Source organism: Nerophis lumbriciformis, linkage group LG22 (assembly GCF_033978685.3).
Source record: "Nerophis lumbriciformis linkage group LG22, RoL_Nlum_v2.1, whole genome shotgun sequence".
Lineage (NCBI taxonomy): Eukaryota > Metazoa > Chordata > Actinopteri > Syngnathiformes > Syngnathidae > Nerophis > Nerophis lumbriciformis.
This window is the reverse complement of record NC_084569.2, coordinates 9,890,321-9,914,958: the sequence shown is the minus strand read 5'-3', so window position 1 is coordinate 9,914,958 and position 24,638 is coordinate 9,890,321. Positions and strand designations below refer to the sequence as shown.

The window sequence follows — 24,638 nt, the reverse complement described above, 5'->3', positions numbered from 1 at the left end:
TCAGCTTCAGCGAGAAAGGAGAGGTCTTTGTAGGCGAGGAGATAATGGGAGGGACCACCTGAGGGTGACTGCTCACAACGTGTCTCCTGTACACACAATAAGTACAGTCTAGTCCAGGGGATGGCAACCCAAAACCTTGAAAGAGCCATATAGGACCAGAAATACAAAAAACAAATATGTCTGGAGTCGCAAAAAATGAAAAGCCTCATATCCATCCATGCATCCATCTTCTTCCGCTTATCCGAGGTCGGGTCGCGGGGGCAGCAGCCTAAGCAGGGAAGCCCAGACTTTCCTCTCCCCAGCCACTTCGTCCAGCTCTTCCCGGGGGATCCCGAGGCGTTCCCAGGCCAGCCGGGAGACATAGTCTTCCCAACGTGTCCTGGGTCTTCCCCGTGGCCTCCTACCGGTTGGACGTGCCCTAAACACCTCGGGTGGCATCCTGACCAGATGCCCGAACCACCTCATCTGGCTCCTCTCGATGTGGAGGAGCAGCGGCTTTACTTTGAGCTCCCCCCGGATGACAGAGCTTCTCACCCTATCTCTAAGGGAGAGCCCTGCCACCCGGCGGAGGAAACTCATTTCGGCCGCTTGTACTCGTGATCTTGTCCTTTCGGTCATAACCCAAAGCTCATGACCATAGGTGAGGATGGGAACGTAGCTCGACCAGTAAATTGAGAGCTTTGCCTTCCGGCTCAGCTCCTTCTTCACCACAACGGATCGATACAGCGTCCGCATTACTGAAGATGCCGCACCGATCCGCCTGTCGATCTCACGATCCACTCTTCCCCCACTCGTGAACAAGACTCCTAGGTACTTGAACTCCTCCACTTGGGGCAGGGTCTCCTCCCCAACCCGGAGATGGCACTCCACCCTTTTCCGGGCGAGAACCATGGACTTGGACTTGGAGGTGCTGATTCCCATCCCAGTCGCTTCACACTCGGCTGCGAACCGATCCAGCGAGAGCTGAAGATCCTGGCCAGATGAAGCCATCAGGACCACATCATCCGCAAAAAGCAGAAACCTAATCCTGCAGCCACCAAACCGGATCCCCTCAACGCCTTGACTGCGCCTAGAAATTCTGTCCATAAAAGTTATGAACAGAATCGGTGACAAAGGGCAGCCTTGGCGGAGTCCAACCCTCACTGGAAACGTGTCCGACTTACTGCCGGCAATGCGGACCAAGCTCTGACACTGATCATACACGGAGCGGACCGCCACAATCAGACAGTCCGATACCCCATACTCTCTGAGCACTCCCCACAGGACTTCCCGAGGGACACGGTCGAATGCCTTCTCCAAGTCCACAAAACACATGTAGACTGGTTGGGCAAACTCCCATGCACCCTCAAGGACCCTGCCGAGAGTATAGAGCTGGTCCACAGTTCCACGACCAGGACAAAAACCACACTGTTCCTCTTGAATTCGAGGTTCGACTATCCGGCGTAGCCTCCTCTCCAGTACACCTGAATATACCTTACCGGCCTCATATAAGTGTTATAATGAAGGCAACACATGATGTAAGTGTCTAGATTAGCTATAACAGCCTACTATCAAAATGACTATGTGTCGCAGGCTGACACAGTCTACACATGTTTACAACATTAGAAACCATTAGTAAATCCTATCCTCTTTAAAAACCGCACTAAAAGAACAACTCCAGGCAACTTCAACCTTAAACTAACACCCTCCCTTCCACATCATACCTCTTCGGATTGTAAATAATCAAATGTAGACACTTTTTCTTATACTTTCTGATCAGAATAGGTATTTTGTAATATATTTTCAAAGCTTTGCAAATATAATGAGACCAGTCCAGCATAGAACATTCAATCGCGCAGCTAAGATGGTCTCCCCTAAAATATGGCAACCTTCTCTTCTATAAAGTCTCTCTCCCTCCCCCCCTCGCTGTCTTGTCTTTCCAGCCCAAACACATGCCCATTGTCCTCTGCAGCTGGACAGAAGAATAGATAAGAAGAAGGAGTATCTCTCTTTCTTACATTCCATATTCAAGGTTAGCACACAGTATTTGCAGACAACCAAAAGATCACAATTGGAAGAAAAACACTAGCTGTTTTGTAATATGATTATGAAAATAAAGAAGTAACGCTTAAATACGGATATATGTAAATATCTACCCCCCTCCATATCCCACACCCCGGATTGTAAATGTAAAGAATTTAATGTATATACTCTGATGATTATCTTGTGTGATGACTGTATTATGCTGATAGTATATATCTGTATCATGAACCCAGACTTAAACAAGTTGAAAAACTTATTGGGGTGTTACCATTTAGTGGTCAATTGTACGGAATATGTACTTCACTGTACAATCTACTAATAAAAGTTTCAATCAATCAATCAGAGGTTACTCAGAAGGTGAGATAACTCCTGGAAATGACTGGCTTTTAATGACCAAAGGCCATGTGTGTGTACAATAGACTAACAGCGGGCTGTCTTCTTTTAATAGATTTATTACAATCTTTGCCAAGCTAGGTAATGATTGCTGTGGTCTGGAACAACAAGAGACACACACACAACTATCTGAAATGCAGCCAATGTTACATACAGATAATGTGTCATGAGACATGCAAAACTAAATTCTATACAAAGAGGATAAAAGTAAAGGATATTCACTGAGCTAAAATATACCTACAAATGAGGCATAACGATGCAATATGTACATATTTACCTAAATAGCATGTTAGCATTGATTAGCTTGCAGTCAAGCACTGACCAAATGTGCCTGATTAGCACTCCAACAAGTCAATAACATCAACAAAGCGCACCTTTGTGTATTCACGCACAGCATAAAAAGTTTGGTGGACAAAATGAGACAAAGGAGTGGAAGATTTTACATGTAAACAAACGGTAGGACAAAATGATGTTCACCAAATAGTGTCATCAGTGAAGTTTACACACACAAACACATTGCACAGTGGGCTTTCTAACAATTGGGAAGGTTTTTGTCATGTTTGTCCTCAAACAAAAAACATACTAAAACTAAAAAAAACATTTTTCTCCCATCTTTTTCCATTTTCAAACCTTTTTTTAAAAATGCTCCAGGGAGCCCCTAGGGCGGCACTAAAGAGCCGCGGGTTGCTGACCCCTGGTCTAGCACTTGATTGATTGATTGCAACTTTTATTAGTAGATTGCACAGTACAGTACATATTCCGTACAATTGACCACTAAATGGTAACACCCCAATAAGTTTTTCAACTTGTTTAAGTCGGGGTCCACGTACAACCACAACAACATACAGTTGTGTCATTTTCTGCATGTCAACCTTAGCTAGACAAACAAATAGGACATCATTTACTAATGGCTGTGTTGACATTAAGGCTAGCCAACTATTTACAGTTTTTTTTTTTAAGCATAGCTAATGGAGATAAATCCCCACAAATAGATAGACTATACATAGTAATACACACTGGTCACTAGATGTCAGTAACATCCCATAAATGCACATCGGAGCCCTACAAGAAGAGAAATACCGTATTTTTCAGAGTATAAGTCGCACTGGAGTATAAGTCGCATTTTTGGGGGAAATGTATTTGATAAAAGCCAACACCAAGAATAGACATTTGAAAGGCAATTTAAAATAAATAAAGAATAGTGAACAACAGGCTGAATAAGTGTACGTTATATGAGGCATAAATAACCAACTGGTATGTTAACGTAACATATTATGGTAAGAGTCATTCAAATAACTATAACATATAGAACATGCTATACGTTTACCAAACAATCTGTCACTCCTAATCGCTAAATCCCATGAAATCTTATACGTCTAGTCTCTTACGTGAATGAGATCAATAATATTATTTGATATTTTACGCTAATGTGTCAATAATTTCACACATAAGTCGCTCCTGAGTATAAGTCGCACCCTCGGCCAAACTATGAAAAAAACTGCGACTTATAGTCCGAAAAATACGGTAGATTGCACAGTACAGTACATATTCCGTACAATTGACCACTAAATGGTAACACCCCAATAAGTTGTTCAACTTGTTTAAGTCGGGGTCCACGTACAACCACAACAACATACAATTGTGTCATTTTCTGCATGTAAACATTCAACCTTAGCCAGACAAACAAATAGGACATCGTTTACTAATGGCTGTGTTGACATTAAGGCTAGCCAACTATTTACAGTTTGTTTTTTTAAGCATAGCTAATGGAGATAAATCCCCACAAATTAGAGATGCGCGGTTTGCGGGCACAACCGCGGAGTCCGCGGATTATCCGCGGATCGGGCGGATGAAATTAAAAAAAATTTGATTTTATCCGCGGGTCGGGTCGGGTGGTTGAAATAAAAAAATATTAGATTTTAAATACCGGGTAGATTCAGGCGGGTGGCAGTTAAACCAATTCGGAAATATATATACACAGTTAAATGTTGTTACCCACATACAAAAAACGAGCAGGCACCTGCAGCATATGCCACAACAGAAGAAAAAAAAAAAAAGAGATGGACACTTTTATGGAGCGGAGAAGGGACGCCTCGCCGGGGTCCGGGACCGAGGCCCCTTCCCCCGAGAGGGCCCCACCGGGAGCCGTAGCTGAGGCGATCCGCGAGAAGGGCCCGACGCACGTCCAGGGTCACCACCGCGCCCACCGCACCGACACCCCGCCTCGTCCGCCTTCGCCGCGGCCGGCGTCACGCGCAGCAGGTAAGCAGCTTACCTGCCCGCCACCCCCGTGGCCGGGGACTCGTAACAGGGGTCACTCCGCGCGCAGTGCGCTCACGAAAGGGGTGGGGCTCACCCTGGTTGATATAGACAGCAGCTAGGACGGTGGCCATGGAAGTTGGAACCCGCTAAGGAGTGTGTAACAACCCACCTCCGGAATCAACTAGCCCTGAAAATGGATGGCGCTGGAGCGTCGGGCCCATATACCCGGCCGTCGCCGGCAGCGAGACGTGCTTGGAGGTGCGCTCAGCGCGGCTCCCATATGATTGCGCACTGGTGTGCGTCTGGGTCGTGACAGCGTGGCACGCGAATGTCTGTGCTGCATTGGATCAGTCTCCTTTCTTTAACAGGCAAAAGCTTTATAACCTCACTAATGCCTTGCATCGTCTATATTAGATATATAACAACGGGCGGGTGCGGGCGGGTGCAGTTCTGATCAAATGTTAGATCGGGTGGATTGCGGATGGTTGACGACTTTCTGATGCGGTTGCGGATTAAATAATTGCCTATCCGCGCATCTCTACCACAAATAGATCGACTATACGTAGTTATACACACTGGTCACTAGATGTCAGTAACATCCCATAAATGCACATTGGAGCCCTATAACAGTGGTTCTCAAATGGGGGTACGCGTACCCCTGGGGGTACTTGAAGGTATGCCAAGGGGTACGTGAGATTTTTTTAAAAATATTCTAAAAATAGCAACAATTCAAAAATCCTTTATGAATATATTTATTGAATAATACGTCAACAAAATATGAATGTAAGTTCATAAGCTGAACATCAAATCAAGTAGGCTATTCCATTCATTACAATGCAACAATGCAATATTCAGTGTTGACAGCTAGATTTTTTGTGGACATGTTAAAGATTTCTTTTTTTGTGAAGAAATGTTTAGAATTAAGTTCATGAATCCAGATGGATCTCTATCACAATCCCCAAAGAGGGCACTTTAAGTTGATGATTACTTCTATGTGTAGAAATCTTTATTTATATTATAATCACTTGTTTATTTTTCAACAAGTTTTTACTTATTTTTATATCTTTTTTTCCAAATAGTTCAAGAAAGACCACTCACTACAAATGAGAAATATTTTGCACTGTTATACAATTTAATAAATCAGAAACTGATGACATAGTGCTGTATTTTACTACTTTATCTTTTTTTTTCCAACCAAAAATGCTTTGCTCTGATTAGGGGGTACTTGAATTAAAAAAAATGTTCAAAGGGGGTACATCACTGAAAAAAGGTTGAGAACCACTGCCCTATAAGAAGAGAGAAATAAATGGCAATGTGATCCTCCCAAAGTTAATAAATGTACTAAAGCAGGGGTGTCAAAGTCATTTTAGCTCAGGGGCCACATGGAAGAAAATCTGCGCACAGGCAGGCCGGACTATTAAAATCATGGCATTGAAACTAAAAAAAATAAAGACCACTTCAGATTGTTTTCTTTGTCTTACTTTGGCCAAAAATGAAAAAAAAACACATTCTGAAAATATTACAATAATATAGAAAAAAATACCGGCAGTGGTAAATTGTAGATCTATAAAGGAAAGAAGAAAGTGAATGAATGTTTATAACTGAATACCTTTACATAAACATTTGTTTTCTTTTGTATTTTTTTTTAAATGAATTAACATTTATGACAACCTTTTTCCAAAACAATATATAATGTGAGATAACAAGACAATGCATTCATTTATCATTTGTTTTCAAAAAAGTGGGACCCCAAAGATTTACTGTGAGACCCCATTTTTATGACTCGATTTTATTTATTTATTTTTTGTCCGCTCCAGCTTCTCAGGCAAATCATATAGTAGATGTAAATGCCCATATCGGCTGTTCACATTTACTTTACAAAAGTGAAGTGGAGGATACTTCTCTTGTTGCCTTATTTGTATTTGACTTTATTAAATGTATTTATATTATCATTTGGTGCATCCATCCATCCATTTTCTACCGCTTATTCCCTTTGGGGTCGCTGGAGCCTATCTCAGCTACAATCGACTTGATGATTTTGAAAATTCCGAGCGCCAACACTGGTAGAGTATTGGTGGATGCAAAACAGTAGCAGGCGGCTGTGGCCTGCGGGCCGGTTCTAATACTAATCAAATATCATCCCGGGGGGGCCATAGATCATTCATTCCCTGGCCCGCGGGCCTTGACTTTGACACATAGGCCCTAAAAGGAACAGTGAAAAAAAACAATCGATAGAAATGACAATGGATGACTCAAAGCACAGTTTAGAGTAGTAATACATGAACAGGCGATTAAAAAAAAAAGAAAATGTGTTTTCTGGACTCTGTAAGGGTGCAATAGAAGTACGGTAATGGGAAAAAAAAAAAAAGATTCATATCCGAATTAATTAATAAGACATTTAAAAAAAAATCCTCCATCCGTCCAGCCATTTTCTACCATTTTTCCCCCAATTAAAAAAATAACATTTAGGCCATCTTCGCGCTTACTTAACCGTATTGGTTGGGGAGGGGGACTGGAAGCGGAAGTGGACCAAAGATCGGTGCCTGACAGTATCAATTGTTTGAATCTTTTTGGCGGTCTGCATAATCTGATTTGTGACTAGATCGTGATGGAAGGGGGATAGTGATGGGATGTATGAGGAACGTATGGACATGGATACGACTAGAGGGAAGAGGAGGTAATGAAGGAAAGTCCAGTGCTAAAAGAGTGCAGGAAGATGACAAAAGGAGGAGAAGAGATATAATAGAATAGAATAGAAAGTACTTTATTGATCCCTGGGGAAAATTCAGCACCACAGTTCGCTCACAATAAACAATAAGGTATTTTTTACATGTGAATAATATAAATAGTCTATTATACAGCATTATTCACATGTGAATAATATAAATACAGTCTATTATACAGCATTATTGACATGTGAATAACATAAATACAGTCTATTATACAGTATTATTCACATGTGAATAACATAAATACAGTCTATTATACAGTATTATTCACATGTGAATAACATAAATACAGTCTATTATACAGCATTATTCACATGTGAATAACAAATACAGTCTATTATACAGCATTATTTACATGTGAATAATATAAATACAGTCTATTATACAGCATTATTCACATGTGAATAATATAAATACAGTCTATTATATAGCATTATTCACACGTGAATAATATAAATACAGTCTATTATATAGCATTATTCACATGTGAATAATATAAATACAGTCTATTATACAGCATTATTCACTTGTGAATAACAAATACAATCTATTATACAGCATTATTCACATGTGAATATAAATACAGTCTATTATACAGCATTATTCACATGTGAATAACATAAATACAGTCTATTATACAGCATTATTCACATGTGAATAATACAAATACAGTCTATTATACAGCATTATTCACATGTGAATAATATAAATACAGTCTATTATATAGCATTATTCACATGTGAATAATATAAATACAGTCTATTATATAGCATTATTCACATGTGAATAATATAAATACAGTCTATTATACAGCATTATTCACATGTGAATAACATAAATACAGTCTATTATACAGCATTATTCACATGTGAATAACAAATACAGTCTATTATACAGCATTATTCACATGTGAATAACAAATACAGTCTATTATACAGCATTATTCACATGTGGATAATATAAATACAGTCTACTATACAGCATTATTCACATGTGGATAATATAAATACAGTCTACTATACATTTAAGTAGAGTCAAAAAGGAACATATGCATTATACAGTCTGATGGCTGTCGGTATGAAGGACTTCCTGTGTCGTTCCGTGTTGCATTTTGAAAAATAATTTAAAAATAATGAAAAAGATTGTTAGAAAATTGCAAGATTATATGTACATTTAAGTAAAATAGAGACAAACGATATTAGTTTGATGACAATGGTTAATGGGTTAAAGAAGGACTTAGGAGAGGTGGAGAAGGCGAAAGTGCTAAGGGACGAAAGCCTGTTGATTCAATGTAAAAATGGAGAGCAAAAGAGCAAAGCAATGCAATTGCAAAAGCTGTGCAATAAGATAAAGGAAAAAAATGTATGTACTTAATGACTAATTAAGTACTATTAATGCCTTATTCTGCATGGCCTTATTATACAACCAGTAATCCATTAATTAAGACTCTTTCATAACCCCAAACCCAAACCTAACCCTAACATATTGGCTGTTAAGTACTTAATGACTAATTAACAGCCAATATGTTAAGTACTTATGTACTTAATGACTAATTAAGTACTTATTAATGCCTTATTCTGCATGGCCTTATTATACAACCAGTAAGCCATTAACTAAGAGTCTTCCCTAACCCTAAGTTAATAAGCAACTAATTAATAGTTCATATGTTCCCCATACTAAAGTGTGACCGAAAGAAGCTGTAGTAATTCCAATATGCAAACCAGAAAGAGGCAGGTAATTATAGACCGATAGCATTGACTTCACATTTAGGCAAAGTTATAGAAAAAATGACAATTGAAAGATTTATATATTATGAGTCAAAAGAAATAATGAAAAACTACCAAAGTGGATTTGGGAAAGGAAGAAACAGTGCAGTTGGAAGAGGAAATTAGAAAAGGAGAAATTAATAAAGAAAGTATATTTGCAGTATTTTTTGACACAGAGAAAGCTTCAATGTTGTGGAAACAAGAGTTGCTGATAACATTAAACACATTTGGGATTAAAGGAATAATGCACAGATGGATAAAAGACTTAAGTGGAACAATTTTAGTAAAAATAGAGAATGTTACCTTCTATAGTGACAGGAAACGGGAATAACAGCTTGGGTCAGCCTTGTGATGACATGGCGGGGCCGAGGTGAAAAGGTCAGATGGTTGGAATAAATAACGGAGTCGTCGGATAGCTACAGATGAAAAAAAAAAAAAAAAACACATTTTATACATCGTTAAGGTTGCACAAAATACTACTACTATGACGAATATAGACGTTTGTTACACTATTTCAGTGATTCTCAAACGGTGGTACTTGTACCACTAGTACTAGGGCTCTTTAGCGCCGCCCTAGTGGCTCCCTGGAGCTTTTCCAAAGATGTATGAAAAATGGAAAAAGATGAGGGGAAATAATTTATTTTTTGTTTTAATATGGTTTCTGTAGGAGACCAAACATGACACAAACATCCCTAATTGTTATAAATCCCACTGTTTATATTAAACATGCTTCATTGATTCTAGTATATGGCGAGCGCCATTATGTTCTACTAATTTTGGCGGTCCTTGAACTCACCGTAGTTCGTTTACATATATAACTTTCTCCGACTTTCTAGGACGTGTTTTATGCCACTTATTTTTCTGTCTCATTTTGTCCAAACTTTTAAGTTTTGTTGATGTTATTGACTTGTGGGGAGTGCTAATCGGGCATATTTGGTCACTGCATGACTGCAAGCTAATCGATGCTAACATGCTATTTAGGCTAGCTATATGTACATATTGCATCATTATGCCTCGTTTGTAGCTATATTTGAGCTCATTTAGTTTCCTATAAGTCCTCTTAACTCAATTTATATCTCATGACACACTATCTGTATGTCAGGGGTGCTCATTACGTCGATCGCGAGCTACCGGTCGATCTCGGAGGGTGTGTCAGTCGATCACCAGCCAGGCATTAAAAAAATAGTCCTAAAAATGAGCGATCATAAATCTTCACTATGACGTCACTTGATTGACATTCACGTCACCCGAGGGTCTTCTGAGATGACGTCGGCTGCTGCCAGCTCACTAAAATTACCGACTGGAAGGCGAGAAACACTTTATTTCAACAGACTCTGGCGCCGTACCAGTCGTCAAAACTCCAAAGACCGACTGCACAGTTGCACAGTTGCGCTAACAAAACGAGTCTCAGAAAGCTGGCGTGCACAAGCTAGCAAGCTACGGAGTTTGCCGACAATGTATTTCTTGTAAAGTGTATACAAAGGAGTACGGAAGCTGGACAAATAAGATGCCAAAAACCAACCACTTTCATGTGGTATTGGACAGAAAGGAGGACTTTTTTCTCCTCCATTCGAAAATGCGGACGTTTTTAGCACCACTGTGATTCCAATCAATGCAAATCATCAGAATCAGGTAATACACCAACTTATATTCTTGTCTTCATGAAAGAAAGGAATCTATATGTGTTAAACATGCCTGTATTATCTTTAAACACCTTTAACTTATTAACAATATTAACTATATGTGTTAAACATGCTTGTATTATCATTAAACACCTTTAACTTGTTAACAATATTAACTATATGTGTTAAACATACTTGTATTATCATTAAACACCTTTAATTTATTAACATTAACTATATGTATTAAACATTCTTGTATTATCATTAAACCCCTTTAATTTATTAACAATATTAACTATGTGTTAAACATGATTGCATTATCATTAAACACCTTTAATTTATTAACAATATTAACTATATGTGTTAAACATGCTTGCATTATCATTAAACACCTTTAACTTATTAACAAAAACATATATTTCATAAATAAGTAAATATAAATTATATATATGAATGAGGTAGATCCCCACGACTTGATCAATTGAAAAGTAGCTCGCCTGCAGAAAAAGTGTGAGCACCCCTGCTGTATGTAATATGGCTTTTAATTTTTTTGCGGCTCCAGACAGATTTGTTTTTGTATTTTTGGTCCAATATGGCTCTTTCAACATTTTGGGTTGCCGACCCCTGGTCTAGTAGTATGTGGGCTCCATCTAGTGGCACACTAAAGAATGAAATATTTAAACAGTGTTAGTGTTAAAACTAACGTTACAGTGGCGGGCCGTGCGTTTCTCACCTAGGCCTTCAGTGATGTCCTACTTAGTCCCACTTCACCTCTCAAAATAGCGTAATGGATGTCACCACATGGACACGACTGGAGATACTATATAGAAACACTTGTACACTACTGTGCAATGAACCCCCTAACCAGTGTACAAAAGGGTCTATTTTTCGGCTCATTTAACATTCAATAAACCCGCTTCAGCAATTAACATATCTTACGTGGTACTGTCAAAATTAAAAGACTTGAAATGAAAAAATAAAGAAATATCAATCAATCAATGTTTACTTATATAGCCCTAAATCACAAGTGTCTCAAAGGGCTGCACGAGCCACAACGACATCCTCGGCTCAGATCCCACATCAGGGCAAGGAAAAACTCAACCCAGTGGGATGACAATGAGAAACCTTGGAGAGGTTGTGAGTTCAAACCCCGGCCGAGTCATACCAAAGACTATAAAAATGGGAGCCATTACCTCCCCCTGCTTGGCACTCAGCATCAAGGGTTGGAATTGGGGGTTAAATCACCAAAATGATTCCCGGGCGTGGCCACCGCTGCTGCTCACTGCTCCCCTCACCTCCCAAGGGGTGATCAAGGGTGATGGGTCAAATGCAGAGAATTTCGCCACACATAGTGTGTGTGTGACAATCATCGGTACTTTAACTTTAACTTCCCAGGGGGTTAAAAAAGGTTTCTATCCTTATAAAATGTCACATTTGAGCATAGGGCCCAATGATAACATGGCTGTAGATGACCACAGCGTATGCCACTGGGTACCTTACAACAGTTAACTAGTTTAATTACCATGCTCCAGTCTCAGGTACTTACTGATAACTGGGTGCCGCAGTCCAGCAGCCCGGCTTTGATGATGTAATTGGCATCGCTGGCAGGGAGGGCCTGACACGGTCCAGAACCCGAATGCTCCGCACCGCCCAGAAAAAGCTCTCCGGGAGACAGGAGGCGTTTCGATCCGAACACGTCGGCCGTCACCTCTATGATCATCGACCTCTCCGTGCACGTCACCTGCACGGGTTGCGTTTCCTCATTCGTCGCGTCGACCTCGTCCTCGTCCACGCCGACGGATTTATACTCGCGGCCATCTTCGTCAATGACCGGTCCGTCCTTTAAGTTTCTGACTGCAGAGGAATGGGACAACAGCAGCGCCAAAGACAGAAAGATGGTCAGCATTGTGTTGATTCCTTACAAATATGCTTCAGTGTGGAGTCAAATAGCAAGCTGGGTTTGAGCAATCAGGTCACGTGGGAGGACAGGTGGAAGTATTTAAGCAAGACTTGATCTGATTGGTTCAGTCATTCTCCTCCATGTTTACTTGTTCCTAAAGCCAGTTAAACATGTGTATAAACATACATGTGGACTAGTTTGCTCGCATTATTGTTAAGCTTTAGCATCTTGTGTGTGGAGAAAGTGGAAATGTTTGTTTTAGGTAACGGAGTTTAACGACTCACTGTCGACATCTGCTGGACGTTAGTGGAAAAGCAACCTTTGATTTCTGGCTCGTTTCAAACAAAACGCCTAAAATCGCAACCAGAAACAGTTCAATATAAAACTTTATATAAAAATACTGTAACCATTCGACTTTTCGTTCGTTCATCTTACTCTATGTTATCAAGATGGCCATGATTGGCTTGTATTTGCGGCGCCATTAAGACAACACTCACCATTTGGGGCCTGTTGACAACATCCGGGTACTGGCGCGCTGCATTTTAAGGTACTTCCGCGTAAACACGCATGCGCACAGAATGTCAAGTTTGGAAGACGGCTGTACATTTCCCACGGCTCTCGTTCAATTTCAGGGTTGTCGCTTGTTTTTTTTATTTTTTATTTTATTGAACAACAAACATACATTTATAATTCACACAAAAGTCAAGGCACTTTCAACATCAATAAAAAAAAACTAAAAAAAAAAACGCAAATACAGATAGAGTATTAAATATTAAAAAATATGAAGGGAAAAAATAAATAAATAAGAAAAAAAATGGCTACCTGAGTCACTTTAAATGTTTTTAACAGAGATATCAATTTAAGGGCTTTTGTACTCTTAATCATTCTCCAAGATTTGATTGGGGTTGTCACTTGTTGCTAAACAGTTCTGGTGCTCTCATTCTAATGGGACAAGGATTGTTTATGGAAGTAGAATTGTCTCACATCAACTTATATATATATATATATATATATATATAAATAAATTAATACATGTACAAATACAAATACAAATGTGATATACAAATAATTTGTATAAATAAACACGTATTTGTAAATATATTTTTGAGATTTGAAAATATATACAAATGAAATTTATAAATATAAAAATGATATACAAATAAACCAAGAATTTGTATAAATATAGTGTATTTGTAAAAATATTTTTGAGATTTTAATATAAATATGTTTGATTTTGTATTTGTATCGAATTTGCATATGTGGATCGCTTTTTTGCTTTTGTGTCGATGAGACATTCCTACCACAAACCAGATGCACAAACAAACGTGACCTACACACTCCCCTGAACAACCAGCAGAGGGCACTGCAGCCAGAGCGGTCTGGGTCACAGAGCATTATATGCAAAATGCATGGAGTTCTCTGCACAAAAACAATCCACGGCTTTACAGAGAGAACGCACAACGGGCCTGAGCTAGCTAACGTTAGCGTTGTATTAGCTAATGCCAATTTATGCAGTTAATCTGAAAGACCATGCTAGCTGCTTTTTATTGTATTAATGCCATTTAATGATCTATTATCAGGCTGCAGTGCCCTCTGCTGGTTGTTCAGGAGAGTGTGTAGGTCACATTTGAGCACCTGGTTTGTGGGAGGAATGTCTCATCGACACAGAAGCGATCCACATATGCAAATTCAATACAAATACAAAATCAAGCATATTTATATTCAACATTTCAAAAAATTTACAAATACATATTTATACAAATTCTTGATTTTTTTGTATGTCACATTTTTATATTTATACATTTTATTTGGATATATTTTCAAATCTGAATATATTTACGAATACGCATTTATACAAATTTGTATATCACATTTGTATTTGTATATTAATATATGCAGATGTATTAATATATTGATATATACAAGTTGATGTGAGAAAATTCTACTTCCATAGATGTTAGCCACACCTACATTTTTAAAGCACACAAATTGCATTCATAAAAGTAGGAAATTCCAGTGAAATTTTAACTAAGTTTGTGACATCCATAAATTGTGGAAAATCATTTTGTAGTCAAATTCCAGACTTCCCATCTTTTTTTTTGCTCCATTAACTGTAGCAACTCAACTTTAAATCACAATTAAAAAAAGTCAACTTATACAAATAATCATGGTCTCTGCAGGTTTCAACATGTCAAATGAAAACTTTTTTTTGGGACCATCTACGTTTATCTTTGTGGTGTTTCAGCATCTTTTGACACAACATACCCCGGATTTTTTACTTTTACATTATCATTCACCACAATGTTTACAAACGCTTCCCTCCTCGATGGCTGCACATTTGGGTACTAAACACTTTATACGTTTCCACCCACCGGCTTCAAGCATGCATCAAATTGATCTTTCAGGAGGCAAAGCGTTGAACTTTTACTTCCATCTTACACAAGTAATTTGGCTTTGCTGTGGGCTCTTTAGTTTCCTCTGCTGTTATGCTTAGCTGGAACACTGGTGGTGCTCAATTAATTGACAGGTCAGCACAGGTAGCCTACTTTAGTTCCATTTTGTAGTTCCGTTTTAGCCTCATCAAAAAATTTCAAAAAGAGACTAAAGTTTATGCATGTTTTAAATAAATCAATTCAAGACCTTTTGAGAATTTGACATTTTAGGGCCTTAAATTCAAATTATTGGATTTAAGACTGGATACCCTGAATAATTAATTTGTTGATTAAAATGCTTTATCCATTAGTCATCAGGTTGCATTTAAAAGCACATCAAGTTGGATTTGATTAGTTTTTATTATCTCTTTGGGTCATTTATAGCAGACTGGTCTATTTGGGAGTCAGTTGAATTGGACAAGAGGGTCACATCTGTCTCCGACTGAGCGACAGGCCACAGGTCTACGTCCAGTGTGGAGTTGTCTTCCTGTCCACCCTCTGGAAGGATCTTGGTGTGTTCAGAAGGTCCACCTTCATCTTCATCATCATCTACGATCAGAATCATGTTATCACTCTTCATGAAGTGAAGAAAATACTGGTTTACCTTCTAGGTAGTTTGAGAATTCCTCAAGAGGGATGTCATCTTCATTGTCAGAGGTCAGCTTTTCATCCTGGTTTGATGTGACCAGACCGGGATATAGTCCCTTCTCCAGGTCTAAACATAGAAACACACTTTAGCAAAGAACTTCCTTCAATGTTTTTCAACTTTTTTTGCGCAGAAAAAATTTGGAGGCATACCATCAGCAAAAGTTAACTCAGTTGACAATAAAAAGCCGTTCTCGCAATTGTTGGATATGACTAATAAATCAATATAGCTCTTGTCTCAAAGAAGGTCTACCGTCACAACCCATGACTTGAGTTTTTTGCTGTTTTCTTGTGTTGCGCTCCTATTGGTGCTTTTCCTGTAGCAGTTTCATGTCTTCCTTAAATGCTATTCCCTGCACCTGCTTTGTTTTAGCAATCAAGACTAAGTTGTTTCTATCCTTTGTGGGGACATTGTCATGTTTGGATGTACATTGTGGACGCAGTCTTTGCTCTCGTCCAGCATTCTGTTTGTTTACTTTTTGCCAGTTCGGTTTTAGTTTTGTTCTGCATAGCCTTTGGACCAGTTGTTCCTCCCATGGAATTCAAGTCACTCCCAAGCTCTTTACGACACTTAAAGCTGAGTAGAAAAACCACCAGAGACAGAATAGGTATTTTGTAATATATTTGCAAAGCTTTGCATATACATTGAGACCAGTCCAGCATAGAACAATCGCGCCGCCAAGATGGTCTGCCCACCCCCCCGAAAAACCCTCTCCCCTCTTAAGTCTCTCTCCCCCCCCTCGCAGTCATGTCCCTCCAGCCAAAACACATGCCCATTATCTCTCTCTTACATTCCTCACTCAAGGTTAAGCACACAGATTTTGCAGACAACCAAAAGACCACAATTGGAAGAAAAACACTAGCTGTTTTGTAATATGATTATGAAATAAAAGTAGTAACACTTAAATTCGGATATATGTAAATATCTGCCTCCGACACCTTCCCTAAGCTTCAATGCCTTTTTAGGGGCACTCACCTTTTGTTTAAGCATTAGATACCTTTTTGCCTGCTGCGTCTTGCTGTAGTCTTCATACTATGATCACGACAAACAGTCTCACACGACATGTTCCCGACATCTACAAAGCAATTAGCTGCCACCTACTGATATGGAAGAGTATTACACGGTTACTCTGCCAAGCTCGAGACAGCGCTGACACTGACTATAATTACTTTGCAAAAATTTTTTTTAACCCAAATAGGTGAAATTACATAATCTCCCACAGCACACCAGTAGTAAAACTGATTTACTTTGGGTTGAAATAAATTACCCTGTCTGTAGCTGAGGCCGCTCTTCCACTGGCTGCCATACTGAGCACCGCCAAACGTCTGGAGGATTGGAGACTGCTCTTCCTCAGGAACCATCAAACTCTTCTGCTTGGCCGGCAGCACCAACATCGGACCCACTCGCGCCTCCTCTTCCCAAACTGGAATGGATTAGAGTTACAGAAAAAAGGCGCACCAGTTGCATTGTGGGAGCCGTGACTATACCGTTAGCACGAACTCTGCTCCTCCACTGCGGTTCAGGCGAGTCCACCTTGCTGAAACCCCGAGGACCGAACTTGGCGGGCTTATTGAGAGTTTGTCCGACGTCGCTTTGACAATACCCACATAAGTAGTCGTTGCCGTCAGCTGACCTCCACCTGGAAAAGAAAATCTGTTCACACACCTTTTTATCCATGCAAACCTAAGCGAATACTTTCCTCCCGTTGACGAACGTGCAGGCTTTGTTGGGCACCTCCGCATCAGTGACGGGCACCGCGTTCAGGTGGCATGTGATGTAAAGCTGCAGGCAGGAAGCGGTCATCTTATACCAAGAACCGCAACACAAGTTCACTTTGGAGAGCGGGAGACACTAACCTCTCCTCGGTCCTCGTTGTGGAACTTGAAAGCGTCAATGACCAACTGGAGCTTGTCGTCTTGTGTGCGGACTACGAAATGAGACTTGGAACCCGGAAGCTTGGAATCCAGCAGGCACCTATTCAGAAGAAGAGTCAGCATTCCATTTAAATGGTAAATGGGTTATACTTTTATAGCGCTTTTCTACCTTCAAGGTACTCAAAGCGCTTTGACATTATTTCCACATTCACACACTGATGGCGGGAGCTGCCATGCAAGGCCCTAACCACCACCCATCAGGAGCAAGGGTGAGGTCGCGAGTTCAAACCCCAGCCGAGTCATACCAAAGACTATAAAAATGGGACCCATTACCTCCCTGCTTGGCACTCAGCATAAAGGGTTGGAATTGGGGGTTAAATGGACAAATAGAAGAGACAAGTCATTGTTTTGTCTGCTCGCGGAAAACAAACATCCTAATCTACAATTTGACTCCCTCGAATGGCCTTGACGCTGTGAAAACAGGACCAGGCTGTTCTGAAAATACACCCCTGAGGACACCTCAATGATGGACGCTTTTGACCTCGCTCCCTTCTCAAAGACACCTGGAGTCGAACTTTTGCAGATCGGCCTCAGTCTATAAAAAACATTACATCACACCCAAGACAACTGGGCACACACGCACACACCCCCACCCTATGCCTTCACCACCGCTTGTTTCCCCTCGGGGTGATGGTCGGATGGCAGCGCTTCATAGCAGCGGTCACCTTCCAGGGCCCCAACTCCCCGCCCCTCTGTTGAGAGTTTGTCGTGATTAAATGTAACACGTTTATGTGTGCATTGCATGGAGGTTTTTTCCCCCCCACACTCCAGACTAGGTCCCCTTAGGAGCCCAGTCTAGATTGTATTTTTTTTACTCATCTTTTTCCCCCTTATCTTTTACGGGGCGCCTTATGGCGACACATCAGCGTTCCTGTTCTGTAACCCTGTACACTGTTTGTCTAATCTTGAATGGGTTTGTGCTGAAAACAGTTTCGTTGTACTTGTGCAATGACAAGACCTATCTAAAATCAAAATGATACCCTAGCGCGGCCACCGCTACTGCTCACTGCTCCCCTCCCAGGGTGTGGAACAAGGGGATGGGTCAAATGCAGACAATAAATTTCACCACACCTCGTGTGTGACTATCAGTGGTACTTTAACTTTAAGTGTCTTGCTCAAGGACACAACAAACGTGACTAGGTTGATAGGTGGGGATCGAACCAGGAACCCCGAGGTTGCTGGCACGGCCACTCTCCCAAGTTAAAAAGTTTGCTTTACCTCCAGCAATTCTGGATTTAGTTGGCAAAGCTTTGCATTCCAAGTAGAATTTTCTCATGCTGACACTATTGTAGATGGGCTCAGGTGTACCTAATAAAGTGGCTCACCCGTGTTCAATGAAGACATAGCGGGGCACGGAGTGGATGTCGGGCTGCAGAGTGGCCACGCAGCTGCTCAGGAACACACGGAGCCCCATGTGGTGCCCCACTCGCACAGAGGCCTCCATGAACATGGACTCGCCCAGGAAGTAGACGTTTGAGCTCCTCTCAGACAGCCAGTCATCTGCAACGTGAATGTAAACATTTAATGACTCAGCTGTTTGCCAAAAAGGGCTTTGAGTGGTGTTTCCAACTTTTGTAAACAGCGACAATCTGGCAACTTTTTTTCCCCCCCGGTTTTATTGGAGGCTCTTACGGTCCTCAACGAGCAGTGGCGGGTGTTGCCGTGAGCTCCGCCCCCATTCCAAAGCACTCACAGGCGGTCAGTCTGCCGAGAAGCAAAGCCGCCGCTGTTTTCGCCTTACTTTCAAGAGCAACATTATATGTAAATATGTCTTCACTGCCAAGAGATGCTAAAATTCACTGCGACATTTCATTCCCATGGTTTATGTTAAAGGGGAACATTATCACAATTTCAGAAGGGTTAAAACCATTAAAAAAAGTTTTTTTCAAAATTTTACCCATCACGCAATATCCCTAAAAAAAGCTTCAAAGTGCCTGATTTTAACCATCGTTATATACACCCGTCCATTTTCCTGTGACGTCACATAGTGATGCCAACACAAACAAACATGGCGGAAAGAACAGCAAGCTATAGCGACATTAGCTCGGATTCAGACTCGGATTTCAGCGGCTTAAGCGATTCAACAGATTACGCATGTATTGAAACGGATGGTTGTAGTGTGGAGGCAGGTAGCGAAAACGAAATTGAAGAAGAAACTGAAGCTATTGAGCCATATCGGTTTGAACCGTATGCAAGCGAAACCGACGAAAGCGACACGGGAGAAAGCGAGGACGAATTCGGCGATCGCCTTCTAACCAACGATTGGTATGTGTTTGTTTGGCATTAAAGGAAACTAACAACTATGAACTAGGTTTACAGCATATGAAATACATTTGGCAACAACATGCACTTTGAGAGTGCAGACAGCCCAGTTTTCATCAATTAATATATTCTGTAGACATACCCTCATCCGCTCTCTTTTCCTGAAAGCTGATCTGTCCAGTTTTGGAGATGTCAGCAGGCCAGGGAAGCTAGGGTCGATATTCTTCTCTTGATCATCTTCGGTGGCATAAGGGACGGTGTGAGCCAAGACATCCAGGGGGTTTAGCTCGCTCGTCTGCGGGAACAAAGTGCCGCCATTGCTTGCCGTGCTACCGAGGTCCTTTGTCCCTGAATTGCTCACACACTCCGGCAGATTCAATGGGGGTCTGGCGGCAGATTTCTTTGACTTTATCGTTGGAAATGCATCTGCTTTGAGTGTCGCAGGATATCCACACATTCTTGCCATCTCTGTCGTAGCATAGCTTTCGTCGGTAAAGTGTGCGGAACAAAGGTCCAATTTCTTGCCACTTTCGCATCTTTGGGCCACTGGTGCAACTTGAATCCGTCCCTGTTGGTGTTGTTACACCCTCCGACAACACACCGACGAGGCATGATGTCTCCAAGGTACGGAAAACAGTCGAAAAACGGAAAACAGAGCTGATTTGACTGAGAAAATGGCGTCATCGCTCCCAGAGCGAATAATAGAAAGGCGTTTAATTCGCCAAAATTCACCCATTTAGAGTTCGGAAATCGGTTAAAAAAAATATATGGTCCTTTTTCTGCAACATCAAGGTATATATATATATATATATATATATATATATATATATATATATATATATATATATATATATATATATATATATATACACGCTTACATAGGTCTGGTGATAATGTTCCCCTTTAATGAGCCAGTCAGTAGATCAGTGTCACACCCTCCAGTCTTTTGAGCAAATTTGCTTTGTTTTAATTGAATTTACTTTAAAGACAAGCTAAGAATGAACAGTTACATTTTCTCCCAGAACATCCATTGCAAACAATTGTGCAATTGAGATATCTTGCAACTTCAGGGACAGTCATCACATTTTTCCTTACTGAAGAGTTGGCAATACCTGCTTAGTGGCCTTGTGGTTAGAGTGTCGGTAGGTCGTGAGTTCAAACCCCGGCCGAGCCATACCAAAGATTATAAAAATTGGACCCATTACCTCCCTGCTCGGCACTCGGCATAAAGGGTTGGAATTGGGGGTTAAATCACCGAAAATTATTCCCAGGCGCGGCCACCGCTGATGCTCACTGCTCCCATCACCTCCCAGAGGGTGAGGTGACAATCATTGGTACTTTAATTTTTTTTTTTTTACATTAATAGTCCTGCCCACAGAAAAGCCTGTAACTATGAACCGCGGTGCATTATGGGACTTGTAGTCCGTGGTATGAACTGCCCAGTTTTGACATTACAGCATAAAAAAGGCACACATTGTTTACATCTCATAGTTGCATGAAATATGGAAATTTTAAAATCCGTGGTGTCAAACGTGCGGGCCTATTAGGTTTTATCTGGACCGCGGGATGAGTTTGCCAAGTATAAAAATGAGCTGAAATTTTTTAATGAAAGAAACTGCTGTTCTAAATGTGTCCACTAGGTGTCACAATAGCCATTATTAGGGCCCGCACAGCCCAATGCAGAAGGACTCCCAAAAGGAGTCCTTCTGCATTGGGACAGAAGGACCTATTGTTTCTGTAGCGTTTTTTTCCTTTCTTTATTATTATTATTATTCCTCTTTGAGCTGTAATTTGACCCACTTAAAATGCTTCAAAACTCACCATATTTGACCCACACATCAGGACTGGCGAAAATTGCCATCTAATAAAAAAAACAAACCCCAAAACTCAAAATTGCGCTCTAGCGCCTCCTAGGAAAAAGACAATACGGCCTATAACTTCCAGTAGGAATATCGTAGACATGAACCAAAAACCTCTATGTAGGTCTGACTTTGACCTAGATTTCATACACTGACATCCTTCAGCAAAAAAACAGGAAGTTGGCAATTCCCCCTTCAAGACAAAAATGTACAAAAGTCACTTTTGCCTCTTTGAGCTGTAATTTGACCCCCTTAACATGCTTTAAAACTCACCAAACTGAACACACATCAGGACTGGCAAAAATTGCGATCTAATAAAAAAACCTAACTCCAAATCTCAAAATTGCGCTCTAGCGCCCCCTAGAAATAAAACAGACAAAACTGCTCCTAGGAAGAAAAAAATGACAACTGCCCGTAGCTCCCACTAGGAAGGTCGGAGAGACATGAAACAAAAACTTCTATATATAGGTCTCACTTAGACCTACATTTCATAGATTGACAACCCCCAGCAAAAAACAGGAAGTTCGCTATCCCCCCTTCAAAACAAAAGTTTCTTCAAACAATATCTCCTCTGAGCGCGTTTGTCATTTCGGCTTCAAATTAACACAGGAGAGAGATTGAACCCTTCTGATTAAAAGCATAGAACAGAGTTTTGATTACTGCTCCGGTTTTGATTTTACGACCCTTTAAAGAACCGCCGCGCTGATGTTGTCTCAAGATGGCAGCTTAAAAGCAGGAAGCACCAGCGTGCCCACACAATGCAGACAAGGTAGGTACACTAGACAAAAGTATTGGGACATTTAGGACTACCACTGGACAAAAGTATTGGGACACTTAGGACTAGCACCAGCCAAATATGCGGGCCCGACCAACGCTGCTTGCAGCTTTAATTTGTAGATGCTACATATGTAACAAAAATAAACCACATGTTAGTGCACTAGTCGAGGAAAATGAGCCAACTACAGAAATAACTTCCTATAATTTGATTTTGATATTTTTTTATCTTGATGAATTAAAAATTAACAAATAAATTGACTGATAACATGATTTATTCAGAAAGTCTAAACTATTGGCCACAACATGCAAGTAAAAACACATGATTTGTCCATTTTCAGAATGTGCTTGTTCCATTTTTTATTGATTTTTTTAAACAATCTGAAGTTGTTTTTATTTTTAAGTTACCGTGCCGTGATTTTACCAGTCCAGCCCACTTTGGGAGTAGATGTTTCTCCCATCTAAAATTAGTTTGATACCCCTGCTTTAACCTCTTAAGGCCCAAGCTGTTTACATGCTTTTTTATTTCTCTTTGCTATTTGGGTTTATTGGACCCTAATTAGAATAAAAACAAAGAATCATCTTTTGATATGATGTACTTAGTCCATAAGTACACAAACGTGTACTTCATGTTTAGTGACATGCAAATTTTTATTTTTACACTTTTTCCAAATTCCATTGTATGTTATACTCTTCTGACACCACCAGATGGCAGTATAAGTGTCCACATAAGTGGCCATAAGACCCCAAATCAGTAGTGTACACAATTTTGGAAATAAGAGCTAAAAGGTGCTGTCCACTAAGGCCTTTAGGAGGTTATTAAAGTATTAGGCATGTCATGCAAACAGACAGGCAGTGGAAAGCCAGTAGCTATGCAACACAAACACTACATGATGGGACTTTTAAATAATTTATAAATAATTTAGTCCTAGGCCCACTTTACATAGTGAACTTAATTATGTAATGGGAAATATATCATAACAGGGTGTAAATAGTGCAATGATGAACCTACTTGACATAATTCTGAGGTTAAAGTCCAGAGCTTCTACTGCAGCTTGCGTGGACCTGAAGGGGACCCATGTGGGAGAAAGGGAAGAACTGGATAGACTGTAGCGCCTGTGGAGAACCAGAACACATTAGAACCACATCATCATGTGAAAAAGACAAAAAAAACACCTTTTGTAGTGACACTCGATCGGAATGACGGCCTCGTCCATTCGGATCAGACCATCAGGTGAAGGTGCAGGAGTGTAGATGAGCAGGTTGGTGTAGACCAGAAACTCCTCGTTCATCTGTGGACAAGATAAAGTCAGCACCAGTTTGGATCATGTTGTAAACTTTAAAAAAAGGAATTTTTTGTTACCCAGTATTTGGTGCCACAGTCCAGCAACCTGACAAGAATCCTGTACTGGTCCTCAGCGGATGGTGTGGCCCTACAGAAGTCTTGATCGTGATCCACCCCGAGACGCAGCTCAAAGCTATCGACGGGCGCCCCCACGCCGAACAGGTCGGCTCGGATCAGGATCTCCAGGGAGTCCGGGTAGCAGGTCACACTGACCGTGTTGAGAGGCCGCCGCTGGTCCACGGGAAGCTGTTCGTGGTCGTGTTTGGAGGCCGCCTGGTGACGCCCTGCAGGACTCTGCTTGGAGAAATGGTCCAAACGAAGAGACAGAGACGAAGACGATAGCAGCAAAAGGAGCAGAGTCACGTGGACAGGTACAGACGCCATAACTGACTGTCTCAGCACACCACAGACAGCTTGGCCTTCAGTCTGCTGGCCACCTTTTTATGCTGCTCACCTGAGGCCACACCCTGCTCACCTGAGGCCAATTACACACTAATCACACACGCACTTCCTTCACTTGATGGACACTTCAAACACATTTTCTTCTTCTTCTTCTTGGACTGTTTGACAAATAAAATATATTTCAGCCACTAGCTAGCAATTGTATATATTTAACTCTACCGGCTATTAGATCAGATTGAAAATGTGTCTGGTTAAACAGGTAGCAATGCTTTTAGCTAGCTAACATAAAT

General features: G+C 40.7%; 2 protein-coding genes across 2 annotated transcripts in view; both read right to left on the bottom strand.

Annotated features, from left to right (window-relative positions):
* Window positions 1-12,779, bottom strand: part of LOC133615582 (zona pellucida sperm-binding protein 3-like) — a 17,591-nt gene extending 4,812 nt beyond the window's left edge. Inside the window, exons 1-3 of the mRNA XM_061974285.2 lie at window positions 12,341-12,779; window positions 9,476-9,588; window positions 1-86 (exon numbers count right to left, since the gene is read on the bottom strand). The exon at window positions 1-86 is cut by the window's left edge and continues 6 nt beyond it. Of these exons, the coding sequence (XP_061830269.1) occupies window positions 1-86; window positions 9,476-9,588; window positions 12,341-12,700 (559 nt within the window). The 5' untranslated portion in view covers window positions 12,701-12,779. The remainder of the gene's footprint in view (window positions 87-9,475; window positions 9,589-12,340) is intronic.
* A 2,688-nt stretch (window positions 12,780-15,467) lies between these two features.
* On the bottom strand, window positions 15,468-24,377 carry LOC133615581 (zona pellucida sperm-binding protein 3-like). The gene is made up of 10 exons (XM_072915663.1): window positions 23,965-24,377; window positions 23,778-23,893; window positions 23,614-23,717; window positions 19,032-19,206; window positions 17,629-17,746; window positions 17,474-17,554; window positions 17,260-17,413; window positions 17,040-17,195; window positions 15,731-15,841; window positions 15,468-15,675 (listed from the first exon to the last, which is right to left on the bottom strand). Exons 1-10 carry the CDS (start codon window positions 24,328-24,330, stop codon window positions 15,488-15,490), a joined length of 1,569 nt encoding a protein of 522 aa, XP_072771764.1. The 5' UTR covers window positions 24,331-24,377; the 3' UTR covers window positions 15,468-15,487.
* Window positions 24,378-24,638: the final 261 nt, after the last annotated feature.